The sequence below is a fragment of the Phascolarctos cinereus genome, unplaced genomic scaffold (genome assembly GCF_003287225.1).
Source record: "Phascolarctos cinereus isolate Bilbo 61053 unplaced genomic scaffold, phaCin_HiC Scaffold_5;HRSCAF=322, whole genome shotgun sequence".
In the NCBI taxonomy this organism is placed as follows: Eukaryota; Metazoa; Chordata; class Mammalia; order Diprotodontia; family Phascolarctidae; genus Phascolarctos; species Phascolarctos cinereus.
Window position 1 is genome coordinate 401204740 of NW_027555958.1, and position 20486 is coordinate 401225225.

At 36.0% G+C, this 20486-nt stretch overlaps 1 protein-coding gene across 1 annotated transcript in view; it reads right to left on the minus strand.

The window, feature by feature from the left end:
- HMCN1 (hemicentin 1) overlaps nt 1-20486 on the minus strand; it is a 495504-nt gene that overhangs the window by 82025 nt on the left and 392993 nt on the right. Inside the window, 12 exon segments of the mRNA XM_020984406.2 lie at nt 1808-1942; nt 2057-2194; nt 2795-2902; nt 5681-5845; nt 6563-6684; nt 8505-8661; nt 9013-9140; nt 9642-9786; nt 10851-10992; nt 12440-12576; nt 13746-13827; nt 19285-19481. Of these exon segments, the coding sequence (XP_020840065.1) occupies nt 1808-1942; nt 2057-2194; nt 2795-2902; nt 5681-5845; nt 6563-6684; nt 8505-8661; nt 9013-9140; nt 9642-9786; nt 10851-10992; nt 12440-12576; nt 13746-13827; nt 19285-19481 (1656 nt within the window).

Genomic DNA, 20486 nt, shown 5'->3' on the forward strand with positions numbered 1-20486 from the left:
AATTTTCCCTTCCATTTACACAGGGTACAAAAAAAATAAACTCCTTGGAGATTTGAAGAAAACTTTTCATCTCTTCCAAATACCTTTCCTTACAATAATGTCCTATCCGGCTTTGGCCCATACTTTGCTGTTTCCACTGTGGTCTTCATCTACCTATCTTTCAATAATCAAATCAAATTCTACCACCTCCATGGTGAAACACCTCTCTTGATTACCCCAGCATAAGTAATCTTCCCCCATCTGAATTTCCAGAGCACTTACTTTGGTAACACCCAGACAACTGAAGTCTTATGTGTTTTCCCCTATTATAGTTATTTTTGCATATGTCTAATTTTCCTAACTTGAGTGTAAACTTCTGAAGAATAGGAGGTTCTTTATAACCCCCATAATGCCTAGTATAGTGCCTTTTACTATACTACATTTTTCATTTTCTAAACATTTAATAAGTGAATGATGGAAAAATATGATTAGGGGACTAAGCTGGAAACGGCTTATGTTGTCGTGGAAGTTTCAACTTTCCCTAAAGTATTTTATAATACTGTTATAGGAGAGCTGAATACTCATAATTAACTCCCTGTGAATTACCCAGTTAGAAACTTTAAATTATGCACTCTAATTTGTGCTTTGTAATCACAATGTTTAAGTATATATTTATACAGAATGAGAAATGCCCCAGCTGCAAAATCGGTTCTGGTTATCTTTGCATTATTGACTGGTAAGTTTGTTTAAACTACATGCAAAACTTCAAAAAATGAATAAGTGCATTAATGAAAATTAGAAAAATTTTCATATTTTACTTCCTTTTACATAAAACCCAATGAGTTGTTATTTTTGTAAAATAATTTTCCCTTCATTAATAATTTTTCAGGAGTGATAAAAAACCAAAAGAACTATTCAAGAAAATTAGATTTATAATTATTAGGCAAATGAGACCTATAACACCTGGGAAATTCATCAGAAGAATTATACTAAAATCAGTCAGTCAGCAAAAATATATTATGTGTGAGGCACTGTGCTAAGCACTAGGGATACAGCAAATACAAATTATGTAGCTCAGGATCCATTTCTAGTTTTACTTTGTACCTCAAAAAGTTGATTTCAACATGAAGCCTTCCTTGAAGTAAGGCTATACCTATAGGATGTAAAAATAATTTCATTTTAACGTCATCTATCTAGAAAACTAAGAAGTCCTGGTAACTTAAAACTTCAGCTTTCTTCTAGATTGCCACAATGCAAAGGGGAAGAGGCAAAAAAGCAAGGTTACAAAAATTTTTAATTTTCCTAATTAAATCTAGTCAATTGCATGAAATGCAACAATTAGTTTGGCTTTTTAAAAAATACTTCACTGAACTGTCTAAATTGCCTGCATGTTCTGGTGCCTTATAAATGGCTTTACTTGAAAATGCTCAATATCATTCAGAAGTCAGGATGACAGGTCAGACAACTGTCCAAGAAAATTGTGAAAGGAAAAATTTTTAAAAATAATTTAAAATGTCTTCTGTACTAAAACTGCAAAAACACTTGAGTATATACTCTGTACTTGAATGGAGATGGACACAATGATTACCTTGCACTAACTGTTGAGGTTCAAATATATTCCAAAGATGATGTGATTTTTTTCCCAGTTTCTAACATGTACAATGGGGATATCACCTGCTTCTTCCCTACTTTATAAAATGATGTAAGAAAAAAATGAAATGTTTTATGCTGTTCTTTGAACTCCTTGGGGGAAAGAGTGATATAATTTTAATTACGTTTGATAAAAAAAATCAAATCTAAACAACACAAGAATAACTCAGCAACATACCTTGGACTTTTAACTTGATCTTGCCTAGGGCTGTACCAGCTGGATTCTGAGCCACACACATATAAGTACCAGCATCATCAGTAACAGCGTTGGTGATTTGTAAACCACCATTAGGAAGAACTGTATAACTTTCTCCTATATTAAAATTTTGAAGAACAAAGATTTAGAATCCTTTTTAATTAAAAAAAATCAGAACAACTTCTTAATCGTAAAAGACTGATTATATATGTATCAAATAGTGACTGATACCTGAGGTGATGATGTTAATGCCTTCCTTTTGCCAAGTAATGACAGGACTGGGTGTCCCTGTTGCTTCACATGGCAGTAAAATTGGGTTGTTCAGAATGACATCTAGATTGCTTGGCTGGGACTGAATGATTGGAGGCTCTAAGAAAAATCAAATACAGAGTTTGGAATATGTAAGTCTATGAAATAAACATCTATTAGAGACATGGAATTAGGCATGCCTTACTTCACAATTCTAGAGAATTAGCAACGGAGAGGTCCTAGAGAGAGACAAAGACCACCTTGCATGCTCAGTGGCCTGCTGGTATAGTGAGCTTCTACTTAAAAAATAGCAACAGAAGGTAAGTAGGACCAGATTTCACAAAATCAGAAAAGGAGAAGGACCTTCAGCTGATCAGAGGACCACAGATTTAAAGTTGAATGGGGCTTTAGAAACTATTTAGTTTAACACTTTTCTTTGACATGTTAGAAATTAAAGCCCAGAGAGATTATGTAATCTACCAAGTTCTTTGACTCTAAATCCAGTATTCATTCCACTGTACATTAGTGCTACAAAACCCTGGGGCTAGTCTGTAATTTATCATTTTGTACCTTTCTTAGTCTGTTTTTAAATATTTGATGTGATTTTTCCCAAGATAAATATGAATCTAGTTTTACTGCACTAGACAGTAATACTGTTTCAAGAATGATCAGAATCATTAAAAATAAGTGGGTATTTATTGCATAAATGACCCTTCTTACCTTGAACGTGAAGGGTTACATGCCGATGTGCAGAGCCAGCTGCATTCCTGGCAACACAGGTATACCTTCCAGCATGGTCTAATTTAGAAGCCGTTATTTCAATTGCCCCTGGGGAAAGAATGGACACAGTGACATGATGTATACTGACATGGTGCAATATAACAAGTTTGTTTAGCAGTACTATCCAGATCTCATCTCATTTACATCCAAACACTTTGCTGTGCAACCTTGCTAGTAATATTTCCAATCCTTCTACTTAGAGGACTATTTATCTATTCAGAAACAAATGTATCCTGGAGAGGTGTCAGCTTCTACTATGGCTCATCTCTTTGACACATCTTTTATGTAGAGGAAACCTTCACACAGGAGAAAAAGATTTTTATATGCCCTATTATATCTGTTCTCAGTCAATATAGATATACAAGTTTCATTCTTTCCAACGAACACTTACGATGTACCTAATAAACAATTATAATAATTCACATTTCTTGAGAACCTTAAAGTTCATAAAATACTTTCCCCTCAAAACTCCTGTAAGAGAAGTATTGCATGCATTATCACCATCCTTCCCTGATTGATTCCCTACCATTAATGCTCCAGGGAGAGCTTAATTTTGAAAATGGAAAGAACACAACTCCCATATTCTCCATACTTTCCCCTCTACAAACTTCCTTATTTCTGTAAAGTTATTGCCATCCTGTAGTCTACCAGTTATGTAACCTCAGCATTATTTCAACACCTTCTTCTTTCTCACTCCCACATGTCCAATCAATTGCCAGATTTTGCTGTTTCTATGTCTACAACATCTCTTGGATCCAACCACTTCACTCTACTCTCCCACCACCTTAATTTATCTCTTGCTTGAGCTCTTACAGTGGCTTCCTAATAAGTCTCTCCCATTTCTTTACCACACTCCAATCCATTCTCCATACAGTTGCCAAAGTGATTTTCCTAAAGCACAATTCTTATCATGTTGCTGTCCCCCAAATTCTAGTCATACTCTATTACTCAAATAAAATCAGTTTTTAAAGACCATCCCCACTCAAGCCCAATCTATCTTTTCAGCCTCATTAGATATAACTTCTCTTCTCACACTCTACTGTTCAGCTAAACTGGCCTTTCAGTTCCTTAAATGGTACTCTATCTACATGCCTTTACATGGCCATCCCCTATGTTTGGAATGTACTATTTCCTAATTTCTGCCTCAGAGAATCCCTCACTTCTTTCAAGATGTCACCTTAAGCGATACCTTCTATGTGAAGCCTTTTCTGATCCCTTGCAACTGCTAGTGTTTTCCTTCCCCTACTACCTTGTATTTATTTTGTATATAATATAGTCACAAAATGATAGCTACCATTTACCTAGGACTTTAAAATTTGCAGAGCACTTTTATTTATGTTATCTGATTTGATCCTCTCAATAACCACATAAGGAAGGTGCCATTATCCCCTTTTGTAGACGAGGAAACTGCAGCTGAGAGAGTTTAAGTGACTTACCTAGGCTTACCTAGTAAGTGTATGAGTAAATGTTCAAACTCAGGTTTTCCTGTTCCAGCACTTTTATCCACTTTGCCACTTAGGTGCATGCATAATACAACCCAGACTTAGTGTCCTCATCTGTAACATGCTGACATGGGTTAGCTCTAAATCCAGTATTCATTCCACTGTACATTAGTGCTACAAAACCCTGGGGCTTGCCTAGCTCACATAGCTAGAATGTTTGGGGCAAGATTTAAATTTCTGAATACTCTAACATCCAGTGCTCTATCCACTATTACCTAACCCTGCTGTTGCCTCTGATGTATGTATATGCTATCTCCCTAAAAAAATGAAAATTCTTTTAACATCAGTACCTAGCACAGTGCTTTGCATTTAATAAATGCATATTGTTCAACTGATTAATGCTCCCCAACCACCTTAGCACTACCATCTCTTCCAAACATATGATAACCTGGCTAGTGAGGGCTCCCTCATTTCCCTTACTCTACAATGCAAAATCCCTCTACATGTTTACTTGTGCACTTGACTCTATCCCCTTCTGACTTCGTGGATACCTCACCATATTAATGATTGTCTCTCATTTTTAATCTTTTCCTATCTTCTTGTTCATTCCTTGCTGCCTACAAAATGACCGATTCTCTCCCATCCTTAGAGAATCTTAGGCTGGCTGAGGCCATGGAAGGCAGGAAAATAAATCCAGACTTGGGCTATACTGTGCTGCCTAGAATTGAGGACAAAGAACATAATTCTGTTGTACTCAGACCTGGTCAGACCACATCTGGAGTACTGTATTCAGTTCCAAATACCAAATTTAAGGAAGAGCATTGTTAAGTTGATGAGTACACCAAACAAAAGAATTGGGATCATGAAGGCCATCAAGTTTATATCATGTAAAGATAAGTTGGAAGAATTGGTATATTTAACATGGAGAAGAAAAAACTTAGAAATCATTCCAAAAGTGAAATGGTCTTCCTCAAGTAGTTGTAGGTTCCTTGTTCCTGTTTTAAGAAAAAGCTACATGCCACTCTTTTTGGTTACATTGTAAAATGGATTCCTCTTTGGGCATTCAGTCAGATGGCATCTAAGGTCCCTAAATCTCTAAAATTCTGTAATTTTTGTTTTTATTATATGCAAATTATCATTCTAGGCCCTTTTGTGGGAACCATCAAAGTTAAGGAGCTTGTGGCCTAGCTGCATAAGAAATATGTAGAAATAACTATAATTTAAAAACAAAATACAAGTATGTAAGAGTGGAATAAAGAAGATTCTATGACAAGATAACTTTCGGTTGTGGAATCACAAATTCACATAAACCACAGACCTTTCAGACTGACATTTCAGTGTTTCAGTACCCTAGTTGAAATTATATTACTGTATGACAGAATACCTGAAGAAAGAATTCTGTAGCCATCTCCCCTGGGAAGCAGCCTTATTCCATTCTTTGACCAGTGAATTGAGGGCGATGGTACACCTGAAGCAGTACAAGTAATCACTACAGGAGACAGTTTAGTTACCAACAGATTGGTAGTTTCATCTGCTATGGAAGGCGGAACTAAAAAAGAAGAAAAAATAAATAATACTGTAAGTATTTTTCAGATTTACAAATTTCTAAAACATTATTAGTATGCAGCTTTTGCTTTTTCTTTTATAGTGAATGCTACCTGACTGTAATATTTGTTCATATTCTTTGACCAATTATCTAATGGGGAATGGCTAATTGTCTCAAATATGTTTATTAATTGCTTATATGTGTTGGATACCAAACTCTAATTACAGAGATTTGATACAAGATTTTTTAAATTCAGCTTCTTCCCTTTCTGTCATATATGCATTAATTTTATCTGTGCAGAAGCTTTTTAATTTGATGCAACCAAAATTATCTATTTTAATTTTTATATGTGCCTCTTATTCTTGTTGGATTAAGAATTCATGTCCTCCTTATAGATGTGAGAGGTATATGATTAGCTCCTGCCCTAATTTTTTATGGTATGATTTGAATATTAAGTTCATGTATCTATTTAGAACATGTTGTAGAATATAAGATAAGGTGTTGGTCTTAGTCTACTTTTTGCCAGACTGCTTCTCAGTTTTCCCAGGTGATCTTGTCAAACATGGAGTTCTTTCCTAAGGAACTCGTCTGTTCCACTTTATCCAGCATTACACTTTCTAGTGGATGCTACTTGGCCACAGAATCAAGAAGGCCATAGAGGCCCGTGATGTAATGGCAGTTATAATAAACATCTGCATGTTTGCTCTGATACAGTCATACCTTGTACGATGAGACTTATGGCTCTCTGATCCTCTCCAGCATCATTTGACACAGTGCATTCATATAATGCAGTGTCATCCACAGTAGGTGAAATGACTACTAGTGATCCTGAAGACAACAGCCTAGGAGAGATGTTTTAAAGATCTGAGTTACACAGGATGTAATGAATTGTTTAGTAATTTCATAAAGAGTTTTTATTTCACAAGGCATTGGTTAAAACATGTAGATTCCTCTAAGATAACTTTGTTATTAAATAAAATCGTCAACTAGTCCTAGCATTCCTCATACAGACTACAGACTGCTACCCTAGAAGAGATGAAAAAAATGGAGGTTTGTACCTGAAGTCTCGTTGTTTTCCACCTCCTCATCCTGTTTATTTTTTGGTATAGAGAGTTCATAGTGATTGCAAAGAATGATGCTATGATTTTATGATTCTTCAAGTGGAATGAACCGTTATAAAATGTACTTTATTTAGGGAAAATTTTCATCATTCCTAAAGATAATTGGTATGTGGTCTTAAGTAGAGTCCTGAAAGAAAAGGACCAATACCTACAAAAATATTTATAGCAGTTCTTTTTGCAGTAGCTCCAAACTGGAAACTGAGGGAATACCCCCTTTTGGGGAATGGCTAAACAAATAATTTCTCTGAATGTGTCGAGTATTACTGTTCTACAAATGGATGACAAATGGATATGACAAAATGGACAGTCTGGGAGGGAACCAGGAGGACCTCTGTGATCTAATGCAGGGGAAAGTGAGCAGAACTAGGATAACAGGTTACATGATGACAACACAATAGAGGAAAACAACTTTGGAAGACTTTAGAACTCTGATTAATGCAATCATAATCCATGAGTCCAGGAAACTGAAGATCAATTATACCATCTCCTTCCTGCCAGAAAGGTAATAGATTTAAAATCTAGAATGAAACATGCATTTTTTGGATATGGTCAATGTGAGAATTTATTTTGCTAGACTATGTTTGTTGCAAGCTTAGTTTTTTTTCAGTTGGGATGGGGCAATGGGAGGGAGTGATAATAGAAGCTTGTACAAAATAGATTAATGTTAAAATAATTTTTAAAACATCCACTTTTAAGAAAAATCAAGGGAATAACATGCACAAAGGCTAAAACAGTATATCTGAATAGATCTGAGTAATCAAAGAAAAAAACCTGAAAAGGGTCTCAGAGAAGGTCTTGGTAATGCAAAGAGTGTGCTATACATAACTTTTGCATGAAATCTAGCCCTCAGCTGACAGAAAACTATCTAAAGGTGGTAAAATAACTAAAGGTGGTGAATTCAGCTCAATCAAGTTTCATCTGGTCCAGATTTGACATTAAGAGCCAGCTTAGTGTCAGTGTTAGTTCCACATGCATGACCACTGCAGTCACAGAATGAAACCACATCAAAATTACTGCTTTCCCAAGTAATTTACATGCCATTGTATGTAGGTTTTGGGTTATGCACAAAGAATGATACTTGAGAAAGACTAAAGAAAAAAGAGAAGAGCATCCAAGAAAGCCTTAGGTATATGCATAGTGGGTAAGTCCCGAATGTAAAGAGGCTGAGAACAAGGATAGAGGAGGAGAACCAAAAAGCAGAAGGGTCGTAACGAAGAGTATACAGAAGGAGAGGGTCTTCAGATATTGCAGCGGTCATGAAAGATGAGGACTGAAGGAAAGAACTATTAGATTTGACACATAAGAGATTATTGGTCACTTTGGGGAAAATTTGGCAGAAATACAAGTTTTATGTTGGGGGGGATAGTTTCCATGTTAAGAAACAGATTTCAGCGGTGTGTTTATCAGTTGATTTTCCTCGTCATGTACTTTTTGTCCTGTGGTCATGAATGAAAATTTAAATTCTCTCTCATTTTCTCTTCATTTTCCCACTCGAGAATAGGGGAGGGGAAATAAAGTTTTTAGGATGAACTACTTCTCACCTGTAGGAATTTTGATTCTGATCCACATTAAGAAATTGTCCATTCTTCTTCCAACTTACTGATGGTCTTGGGATTCCAGTAGCTTCACATGCCAGAGTGGTTTGAACATTTACAGTAACAGTAATATTAGTAGGTCCAGGAGTAATAGATGGAGGGACTAAAAAAAAGTGTCACCAAATAAGGAACAAATCCAACAGAATATATTCTGTCCTGTATACAAACTTACTTTAAATCTGAAATCCTTCAAATACTTCATTTGTAGCTTTTCTTATATTTCTAGCTAGTAATGTAATAAAGTTCTTTAAATTCACATATTTGGCTCATCGTACTAACCACAGCAGGAAAACAAAGGCCTTTGATTATTTATTATAAAATGTAATGAACTTAAATAACCCAGAATGTCAGGGTCTACATGAAAACTATCAGCACAAAATATCAACAACTAACTTAAATCCTTAATTTTCTAATTCTACTGTCAGTTCCTGAGTGTTTATAAATATATATTTACCATGGACTTGTAAATCAATTCGCTTGCGTTCTGTTCCAGCAGCATTGGTGGCCATGCATAAATACCTCCCAGTGTCACTGACATGTGCCGAGTGAATATGAAGGAATCCATTCTCTGAGACAGAATATCTAAAATAAAGTCCATAAACAAAGCTTGTTTCATTCATAACATGCTGAGGAGAATAAGCACCAAATCTCCTCAATTAGTCTCACATAATTTCCCTTATTTTTAAAGAGTTTGTTTAGTTAAATTTTTCCTAGTCCTGACCCCTTTTCTAGGTTGGGCAAATTTACAATAATTTAATAGAATTAAACAAACACTACCAAATCTCAGAGCAAATGGGCTCATAATTGAGGATCTTAAACATGAGATTCATTGTTAAGCTCTGGCCATCCATCTTAAATATATTCACAGTCCTACACATCGTTCTCAACTATATTTCCACCATTAATGTTAGAGTAAGGAGAACAGTGGTTGTTCCAAATATATAGTAGGCTAAAAATAAAGTATCAGACAAAGGTTCAAGAATTCATACTTATAGCCTCACAGCACATTTCACTCCCCTCAAGAATATTTACACAATTGAAGACTCTAGCTTATTTAAAATTAGTTATCTCTCTCAATATTACCTGGCATTATTCCCGTTTAGAATAGCTCCATCTTTTCTCCAGGTAATCCTTGGGGTTGGTACACCTTCAACTATGCATTCCAATATAGCTGATTTATTAAAATGAACAGCAACACTCTGAGGGCCACCTTTTATGGTCGGAGAAACTGCATACAAAACATTCAGTTAATACCAGAAACACATCTTCACTTAAGGTCTTGAAAAGGTTAGCCCAAGGTAAACTTTGAGTAAATATGTAGATTTGCCTGCAACTGATTTGTGCAACAAAAATAAAATCAGTTTATAGTTCTGAAAGTTAAGGATTACATTATTCAAGATACCTTGTGTCCATTACAAAGGAGAAGCTATAAAACTCTACTATCATGTGAGACAAATGTAGTTGCTTGCAAGAAGTTGCAATAAAAATCAGATTTGGTCTGATGCAAATTAAAGATGATATTTCATGTTCCTGCTTGGCCCAAAGAATAGTTTGAAAATGTTGACACTGGCACAACTTTTCTTGAAATGAAGAACAGAAAGTGGGATTTTTTTAAAGAAACACATCTGTGATCAATCTTACTAGACCCAGTACAGTTCACTTTATTACACACTGAGTTCATCTGGGAACAGAAAACCTGAATTTGAATGTTGGCATTAGTGACATGAGCTGTGTTGGTCATTCACCAACATGTATAATTGCACAGGTAATGCATCTAAAGTGATATTTTGGGGAGAAAATCTGAAATAGTCTTCTTCAAAGTTGACAAAGCTTAGTCTTTGGGTTTTATCTACTAGAGATGATTATTTCTAACCAAAAAATATCTAGTTCCAGGCCACAGTCAATATAGGTGAGATGAAAAATAGGTTGGACAAATGAAGGATTAGGTGCATGCCTTCTTCAAACACTTTTGTTCTGAATGACACCAGGCATTAAGAATTCTAGGGCTGTTCCTAAAAGCAGTCAACGTTCTATATAGTGCCCTTTGAGATTGGGTCACAGCTTAGACCACACACACCTTCTTATAATTTTCATTACATTTAATTCACTTGAAATATGACCATTATATGGAAACAAAATAATCTTTGGTTTCAAAGCAATTAAGTGATTTAGCTTATAAAATGTTATTTAGCATTTAGCATGTAAAATGTTAAAATAAATCTCTACTTTTAATTTTTATGGAAATATTTGGCTGCATTTTTAAAATGTGCCAAGTGAATGCTTTTTTCTTACCATTTACAGTCAGAACAAATTCCCTAGTAGTCTTTCCTGCAATATTACTTGCAACACAGGTATAGCTGGCTGTATCCCCTAGGTCTGCATTGTTGATCTGTAAGTATCGCCCACCAGATAGGATACGGATTCGTGGAGTTGCCTAAATTAAATAAATGAAACATATAGTTATAACAATTTATGTAATATGCCAATATGATCATTTTTAATACATCAAAAAAGCCCAAGGTTAGGTCAGATAATGTTATTTTACCATAAATGCTTTCTCCCAAATGAAACATGCAAAACTTGTGATTTTGACCTGTGATTTCTAAATCACTAAATCACTAAAAGCTGCCTTTCCTGATACAGATGAGTTGCTTTGGGAGCAGCATGGAGAAGTAAATTGAATTACCCATAATTACACAGCTAGCATGTGTCAGACGTTAGACCACGAACTCAGGCCTTCTTGACTTTGAGATTAGCACTCTACTGTGCTTATGACTTTGTGGCAGCTAGATGCTGCGGTGGATAGAGCGCCAACCTTAGAATCAGAAGGACCTGAGTCCAAATCTAGACTCAGACGCTTACTAGCTGTGTGACCAGGGACAAGTTACTTCACCCTGTTTGCCTCAGTTTCCTCATCTGTAAAATGAGCTGAAGAAGGAAATGGCAAACCACTCCAGTATCTTTGCCAAGCAAACCCCAAATGGGGTCACAAAGACTCAGATATGTTTGAATAACAAATGCATGTGACTCGTAGATGTTACTTTACTAAATCATTCTGAGGAGAGGGGCAAACAGTATGTATTTCATACATATATTTATTTATAATGACTTAACTAATCATTGTCTAAAAGGGAATTAAATCCACACCGAAGTCCCTGTCTATGATTCTTTTTATAAGATAAAACTGCTTCCTTTTCTTTCTGCCTGGTAAACCTTTCAGCATAGCACCAGTAGAATTTTGATATTTGTTCATGGGACTGAGGAAGAATAAAGAGAAGAAAGAGGAATCAAGGAATTCAACACTTAAGACAAAGGCAAAACATTCCAGATAAAAGCATCATATTCTGTTGAATCAAGCAGACCTTAAAAAGTCACATGGATAATTTTAATGTCAATCAATCAAGTACTGGGTTATGGAGATACTAGAGAATTCAGTATGTCTTTTCCTTTAGGAAGCAGTATCCTAGTTCCATCGAGCCCAAGTTGGTTTTAAGGGTTTTGGGATATTCTGTTGAGTGATCCAGAAACAGGTCTAGGTCAATGAAAGCATGCTGCCAACTAGAAAAGTCCGATGTTAGGTCAGTACCAGGGATCTAGAGGGCCCACCAGATGTCATGTAAATTTTGGGGACCCTGAGAGCTTTCATCATCTCAGAGAAGAATTGCAGTGGAATGACCAAATTCAACTTTGTATCACAAAGCATTCTGAACTTTAGAATGTTGATATATGGCATGGAGCTAAATAGCTAGCCCCATTGGGTCCTATACCACCCATTCCAGTTACAGTCATTCTGTAGGGGAAGGGTAAGACCAGTGCAATTTATAGCCTGATTTTCTTTTTCTCAACAAAATGCCTGTCAAGCTAAACTATATGAAATTTACCTGTAATTGCTCTCCATTTTTAAGCCAAGTAATTATGGGTGGGGGTACTGCATCTGATTTGCATTCCAGTGTAACTTGTCTGTTTTGTAGCACAACGATGTCCTGAAGATCGCTGGTCCCAGCAATATTAGGTGGCACTGTGTATGACAACAAACCCATTGAAAACTTCATAGGAAATAAAACATATAAGGCAACTTAAAACAATTTGTTCTCACTTGTAATGCCTTATATGCTTGGAGAACAGTTTTAAATTTCAGGGCCTTTCCATATGTATTTCCATACACCTGACCACTCAGGTGAGTCTTTAGCCACCTTGTGAGGCAGAATGAGTCTTATTATCCCCATTTTTCCAGATAAGATACCTAAAGCACAAAGATGGGGGCAATTTGTCCAGGGTTCCACAATTCATGGCAGAACTAGGACAAGGCCAAGGTCTCCTAATTCCTACATCATTCTTTTTTTTCCACTAAACCTAGGATTCTTAACTTAGAATCTGTGAATGTGTTTCTTTAAAATATTTTGATAACTATATTTTAATATGTTTTCTTTTGTAATCTTATATGTTTTAAGCATTTAAAAACATTGTTGTGAAATAGCATCTATAGAGTCCATGACAAGAAAAAGATTAAGAACTTCGACTATAAAAGGATTCCAGATTACTCTCAGAAATCATCATATTACTTCTTGTATTACTTGATTGGGGATTCTACCATTCAGTCAATGGAAAAACACAAAAAACTAACCAGAAGCATCTTAGAACATATTATATTATGTTGTATTATATTATTGAAAGGACTTGTTAAGTAAACATAAACTCTTGTTACTAATTTTCTCTAGATTCATATGGTGTTTTTAAATATATAGAGTCAATATATACTGAAAAAAATATATGCTGAAAAATATCTACTCACCTCTACTAATATTACATGTTCAATCATACTTAATTCTTCCTAACCAACTCAACCAATCCTCAAAATTTAAGTGTGAAAATTAATGTCTATTAAAGGCAGCATTTCATTGTACAGAGACAGCACCATAACCTGAAGCTAAGTCTATCTATCCCCCAAGTTGGTCATTAGGCTCAAAGGTTATGCACCGAAGCTAGAGCAAAACAGCTTGGCTCCAGTGTGTCCCTTTCCCATGTTTGTCATGTAGAAGAGTGAGAGGTGGAAGAATATCAGGACCAAATAAGTAAAGAGAAAAGAAAATTTAAAAATACGAACATACCTAACATGTATTAAGTTATATTCAACTATGTAGCCTAATGAGGACATACGATGATTGCAGAACTTCTGGCTAAACTTACCATGTACTCTCACCAAATATTCTCTATCATCATCTCCTGCAGGACTAGATGCCAAACATGTATATCTTCCTGTGTCTTCCACCTAAAGGAAAAAAATTATTTTATCATGTATGCAAAATATGTCTGTAACATATTAGTCTTATAATGAGTATAAAAACAGGAAGAGAATAACCACAGTCTCCAAAGACCAGCTGAAGAAAGAATGATTCTCAAAAGATTGAGGAGTTCATTATCTTTTTGGGTTTCTGTTCCACTTATAAAAATCCCTTTAAACCTCTGATGAGATACTTAGTTCTATTACTTTGCAACACAATTTCAATATTTCATCTCAGAAATTTTGCAATTTATATGCATCTGATAAGATTTTGTAATAGTTTGTAATATAAATTTATTAAGTCTGTTGGGAGAATTCTTGAATAAAAAGAAATAAATTTGAAAAGTAGCAGCATAGATCATAAAAATCAAACACAATAATAAAATGCATATATACACATATAGCATTCATAATACATGTACATGCATATTACAACAAAGAGGTCTGTTTTAAGTTAATGTCTTTGACAGAATCTTAGTCCAGTAAAAACTATACAATGCCAGACGTTTAAACAAAAGCTGAAAACTTCCATTAAAAAAAGAAATATGCATGATGGTAAGTTAAATATCCAGATTTTTCATTAAGTTTCCCAGTTCTAATTCATATGGCGTTTGCATATATATATGTAAATGCCTCTGAAATGCCATTCCCTTCTCAGTGAGTAATTTTTAATGAATAAGTAGAGTGCTTTCATTTATTACCTGAGTGCCCCCCTAGAGATAGTGGAAATTTTTTTTGTCCTTATATTCAAAGTTCATGTATCTACAAAGAAGTATTTGGGTAAGCTTGTGTCTTCAGAGAGTTTGAAAGCTATAAAAGTGGGATTTTGGGAATTGTTTGGATGGAGTTTTAGAATAGATTACCTGTTACCAAATCACTCACCTATACTGGTTCTCTTGTATCCATGGAATAAATCAGAAATGCTGCTTAGCTTTCAGAATACTTCATGAATGGGCCCTATCTACCTATTTTGTTTGTACTGCTATACAAACAGGTCAAGTCAACGCACACTCTGCTTATTCTCATCTTTCTGCCTTTGTTTTGATACTTCCCCTACCTATAATGGTCTTCCTTCTACTCTTCCAGATTCTACCACCTTAAGTCCTATGTCCTACATGAAACTATTCCTGATAGTTACAGCAAACATTATTTTCCTTCCTGACCTCCCCTTATTCCCCACTGCCCTGCATGGCACTTTGGCACCCAACTATACAACTTTGTATAATTCCATAACTGCTTGACATATTTTTTCTTTGGAGAAGTCTTATTTCCACTTAGAGAATATAAGCTCCTTGAGTATATCACTTTGGCATTGTGCTGAGCACATAGTAGGTGCTCAGTAAATACTTGCAGAATTGAAATGCGGGAGTTTCAAGTTTTATAATTTTGCAGAATGTTGGCAAAATCCCAAAATATCAGATGCTATGAAAATTATGTGTTGTTTTGTTTTACCAAAATCAAATGTTGTTATAATAGGTATATTACCAAAATTGCCCCTACAAATAACAGTAGCATGATATGGAGGTGACCCTGGGTTATTACAAGTTATACTAACAAAACACAAACTGAAAAATTCTACTATTCTGGAAAAGCTTTGAGATAGGTCCTAGACACAGACTATATTAGCTCTCTGAGAACCAGCCTCGTTGATTGAGAAGACTGTCACCAGTAGACAGATCACTTGATGATTGACTCCTTTACCATAGCAATCAATAAGAAAAACGAAAATGTCAAAATGACCCCTAGTCCTGTGGAGCACTCTACCATAAGAGTGGCAGAGTGGAATAAAAGCGAACAGGGGATAAATGAATGAATAAGCAGTCCACATATGACTAACTTAGTTGCTGGTAGACTAAATGTGAGAGATATAGTGTCCATTGAGCTGACTCATTACTGGAGGAATCAAAGAAATGAATTCTGACATTCTCATTATAAATAAAACTAAAAGACAAAATAATTTATAGCTAAATAGGACAAGTCCCATGCTCTCCTTGGAGAGGAGTATGAGTTGGTTTCATTCTATTGCCAAAAGCAATAAAGAAAATAGGATCATAGATATGGAGCTGGCACAGACCTTGGGGATCTTTTAGTCCCACCCCTTCATTCTGCAGATAAAGAAACTGAAATTATTTATGAACCGACACATGGGTAATAGAGCAGAGATGTGCACTAATGATCTTTTGACAGAAAATCTAGTGCTCACAGGGTTCATTAACACATCATTGAAGGTGAAAACTGGGGGGAGATGTGCTCAAGAGAATGAGCAGAAAGGTAAGCCTAGCAAGAGAGCCACGTGGTAGATAAAAGCCAGATATAGCAAGTTTGTAATATTGTTAATAGGATAATAAAGCAAAAGATTAGGTGATAATTGATAGTAAATAGTTGAACTAGTCAACCATAGGGTTGAGAGTGTGATAGGAAGAAATACAGCCCAGACCAGGTTAGAGGGACCCTTAATGAGGAATAGGTTCGGAAGGTGAAGTCACAGGGAAAAATGGAAGGATAGGAGACTATGATCAAAAAGAGAAATTTCAGATTTCTGGATAATGGTGGTAGATGATGGTTAGATCAACTTCATTATCCCTGTGTGGCTGAGGCAGCTTATAGATGAAGGTCATTGAAGTTTAGGAGATCAATGAACTAACGGGAGGCCAGAGCATTTGAAGAGACATTGACAAGAATGTTAAAAACCCCAAATATGAGGTCAGTGGGGTGGGAGGGAAGGTAATTCTGTGAGCTAGGTGTTGAACTTGAGAAAGCAGGGAGTGTGACCTGGAGGTTAGTATATGAGTGTGAAAAGGAGCTGAATTATATGATAAAGATAACCTCAAAGGTGAACCTCAAAGGAAGAGGGTTACTGAGTGGTGATGGCAGAGGGATAGTATGGAACTGGAAATGAGAAGCAAAGAATATCTTTATTCTTCCTTCTGGCCTAATGCTTTGGGAGGCATGAGAAAAGGAGGAATCTTAGATTGGTGTCTTGTAGGTGTAGATGTATAGGTGTCTTCTGAAGAAAGCCAGGTTTCTGATAGCTTGATAAAATGTAGAGTATGAAGTGATAAGATGTAGGATAAAAGGCAGTTTGTTGATGAGGATTTCAGATGATGCAATGGAGTGGAAGAGAAGAGGATGTAGGCTATGGAGGGGTAGGACTGAGGTGGATGGGAATGAGTACAGGGAAAGAAAAGATGGAGAGGATATACACACATGTATATACACATACATACACACATTTTTTTTTTCTCAGCAAACACTGACTCTGCCATGCTGGGAACTCATATGGCCTAGGATTTTGTGATGACTGGAATTGGTGTGCTTGTTGCCTTTGACTCTCTTGTTTTGAGATACCAGAGGCTGAGGAAGAATAAAGGGACGATTATTAGATCCCTGGGGGCTGAGCTGATATCATGCTTTGCACCTATCCCAGTCTCATCCAAATATGGTTAAATATAAGGGAAATGCAGGCTATACCTTGCTCCCCAAAACAAAGTTCTTGAGGGCAGCCACACCAGACATTTCTGTCCTAGTTGTACCTAACATTAATGCCTTTCATTAGTAGTGCTTCAATAAATATTTGCTGACTGATTGTAGTATAGTGTTGTTTTGATTAAGTTGGTAACTTAATAGTTTAAGCAGATTTGATTTTTTTGTCCCGGGTAAACAGGATGTTATGAAAGGGGAAAAGCCTGAAGAGAATTTGAAGAGCATTTCCTATATAATGACAGGAAACCAAAACAAAACAAAACTTTAAAGAGTTCAACTAAGCTTTCTTTCCCACTTTTCCAACTACAATGAAAAAAGCATATGAACATGTAATTTCATTAGTAAATGTGTCTATTAACTGAGCAAGGACAAGAGAAAGACATTGTTGTGTGAGCTTATTCGTTTCTTAAAGACCTAGAAGGCATCATAATGTTCCATCTGCCAACATATGAAAAGGCCTGAATATTTTTGTTTACATATGACAGAAATTCTATTATAATTAATTTTGAGGGAGCATTCAACTTTATTTTTCCCACTGGAATTTTTTAATTGAATATTGTTATAAAATTGTGCATGTATTTGTCCAAACAATGTAAAGCAGCTGTCATATGCAAGATATTTATTAAAATCTCATTAGGTTATTAGTCTACTTCGCTGGCACAAATTTAAAGCAGCTGTCATATGCAAAATATTTATTAAAATCTCACTAGGTTATTAATCTACTTTGCTGGCACAAATTTAGTAATTTAGGAATTAACTTATTCAGCATGATGAGAGGCAGTATACAATGGTATAGTGAAAAAATACTTGTAAATGTATTTGGTGTCAAAGGATTTAGGTTTCAATTTCAGTCCTGCTTCTTGACTGTAGTAGTAGCAGTTAGATTTATATAGTGCTTTAAGGTTTGCAAAGCACTTTACATATGTTATCTCACTTAATTCTAGATGCTATTTCATCCCCATTTTATACATGGGGAAACTGAGGCAGACAGGTTCACTGACATGTTCAGGGTCAGACACCTAGTGACTGTCTGAGGTAGGATTTGAACTCTGGTCTTCCAGACTCCAAGTTCAGTACTCTTATACATTGTGCTACCTATCTCACCTATGTTATCTTGGGCAATTCACTTCAACTTTGCCTCAGCTGGGGTACCAAGCTTAGCAGCAGATACACATGATAACTAGTTAGGAGTTGAGTGCAGTATCTATAAGAGAAGTTAGATTAGGTGACCAGAGAATTCTGAGACAACTTGCCCTTCCACATGTGACCTTTAAATTGAGAAGTCTGGCTAGCATTTTGCTATAAAAGCCCTCGGGTGCATATATTTTCCCCTTCCCTGCCACAGCGAAAAAGGCATGACATAGAAGAGGATGGGGGTGGAGAGTTGAAAATTCAGGCTATAACAGAAACATATAGGGTTACTCCCATTGCTCAGATATTAATACTTATATGATGACTGAGTGGTTTCTTTGGGTTATATACTAAGGAGGCAAAGGAGAGTAGGATCAAAGTGTGTGGTAGCATGAAAAAATGAAAGAAAATTATGAGTTATTTTTAGAATATCCCTACCCATAGATAGGAACTTGTAACCTGGAAAGAGAGTACATAGAGGCTGGAAGATGCTAGAATATCCATATCTAGTGGAAGTAAAGTGACATGGCAAGTGTCAGTACCACCTAGTAGCGATGTAGAAAGGAAACCCTAAGGAGCCACTTGAGGCCATAATCCCTAGTGATCCAACAAAACACTGTCCTTCTGGGACCAAAATTGTCTTCGTATGAGGGCAAAAGTCCTTCACGTAAATAAAGAGATGCTAAAATTATTTAGATCTGTTATAAAAACAAAATCCAAAGCTATTTTAGTGTTTCCCTCAAACTACTAATTCCTAACCTTTCTACATTTTTTAAAGATGAGAAGTCCAAAGTAAAGGGAAAATGCAGTTGCAACATTTTAACCCGTTACCTGAGCGCTAGGTAGTCGAAGCACCTCTCCTCCTCCAAGAATCTGAACATCATCAATCTGTGGTAGGGGCCGTCCATCTTTCATCCATGTAATTTTGGGAGTAGGAATACCGGAAGCCATGCAGAAAAGTTCGAGGAGATTATTAACAACTACAGATATCTCTTCTGGATGATCTGATCCATTGATATGAGGTGGCTCTGTTTAAGGAAGAGAAAATCAAAATGTTAAACAGCATTAATGAGTAAAAACTCCAAATAAAACCCCCTCAAATTCACACTTAAAAGAAAAAGTAATTATTCAGTTGGTTAGGATGAGGCACTTGGAAATACAGTTCCTTTACATTATTCTTATTCTTTATTGACACTGACATTAATTTACAAAAGATAAATCAGTATGTCAAGCCCATAAAACCCACATTGAAATGGAGGGCTATTATGTGATGAATAGTGGGAATGGGAATTGGATAACTGAGATAGTTGTGGTTATAAAGATTCAGTTTTCTGTTGTTTTTAGAAGCTGGTATATGCTTGAAATGAAAAGAACTGACCCCATAATTTCTAAATTTTACCCAAAACAGCAGTAGTTTTAAAATAGGCTATTCTATTGTAAGCTACTTAAAAGAAGAGGCTTTGTTTTAAATTTGTGCCTCTACGGCCTAGCACAGAGTCTTGAACTAACTAGGTCCTCAAGCACACAAAGATGGTCATACCCTTGATCTTGCCATTACCCACAATTGTACCATCTCCATATTTAGGAACTCTGAAATTCCCTTAGCTGACCATAATTCATTGCTTTCCATCTCTCCCTCTGCCTTCCTATACTCTATCTACACTATGACTTTAAATCCTTTGACCCTTCAGTTCTCTCCCTGGTGATCTTCCCTAGAGTAGCTACATTCTTCTCCTTTCCCCATACTGACCCTCTGGTGAACCAGTTCAGCTTTACCCTGTTCTCTTCTCTTGAGTCCCTGACCCTCTTATCATATTGCTCATTGTACCTGTCAAGCCTCAACTTTGGATCACTCCTACTAGCCTTATCTCTTACTCACATATTGCTGAATCAAGGTGGAGAAAATCATACAACCATTCTGATGGGGTTGACTACAGATTTATGTTACACAACCTCAACTGAGCCGTCACCACTGCTAGGTAATTCTCCCACACCTCCTTTATGAATTGATCATCATGTTCTCTACAGGGGTT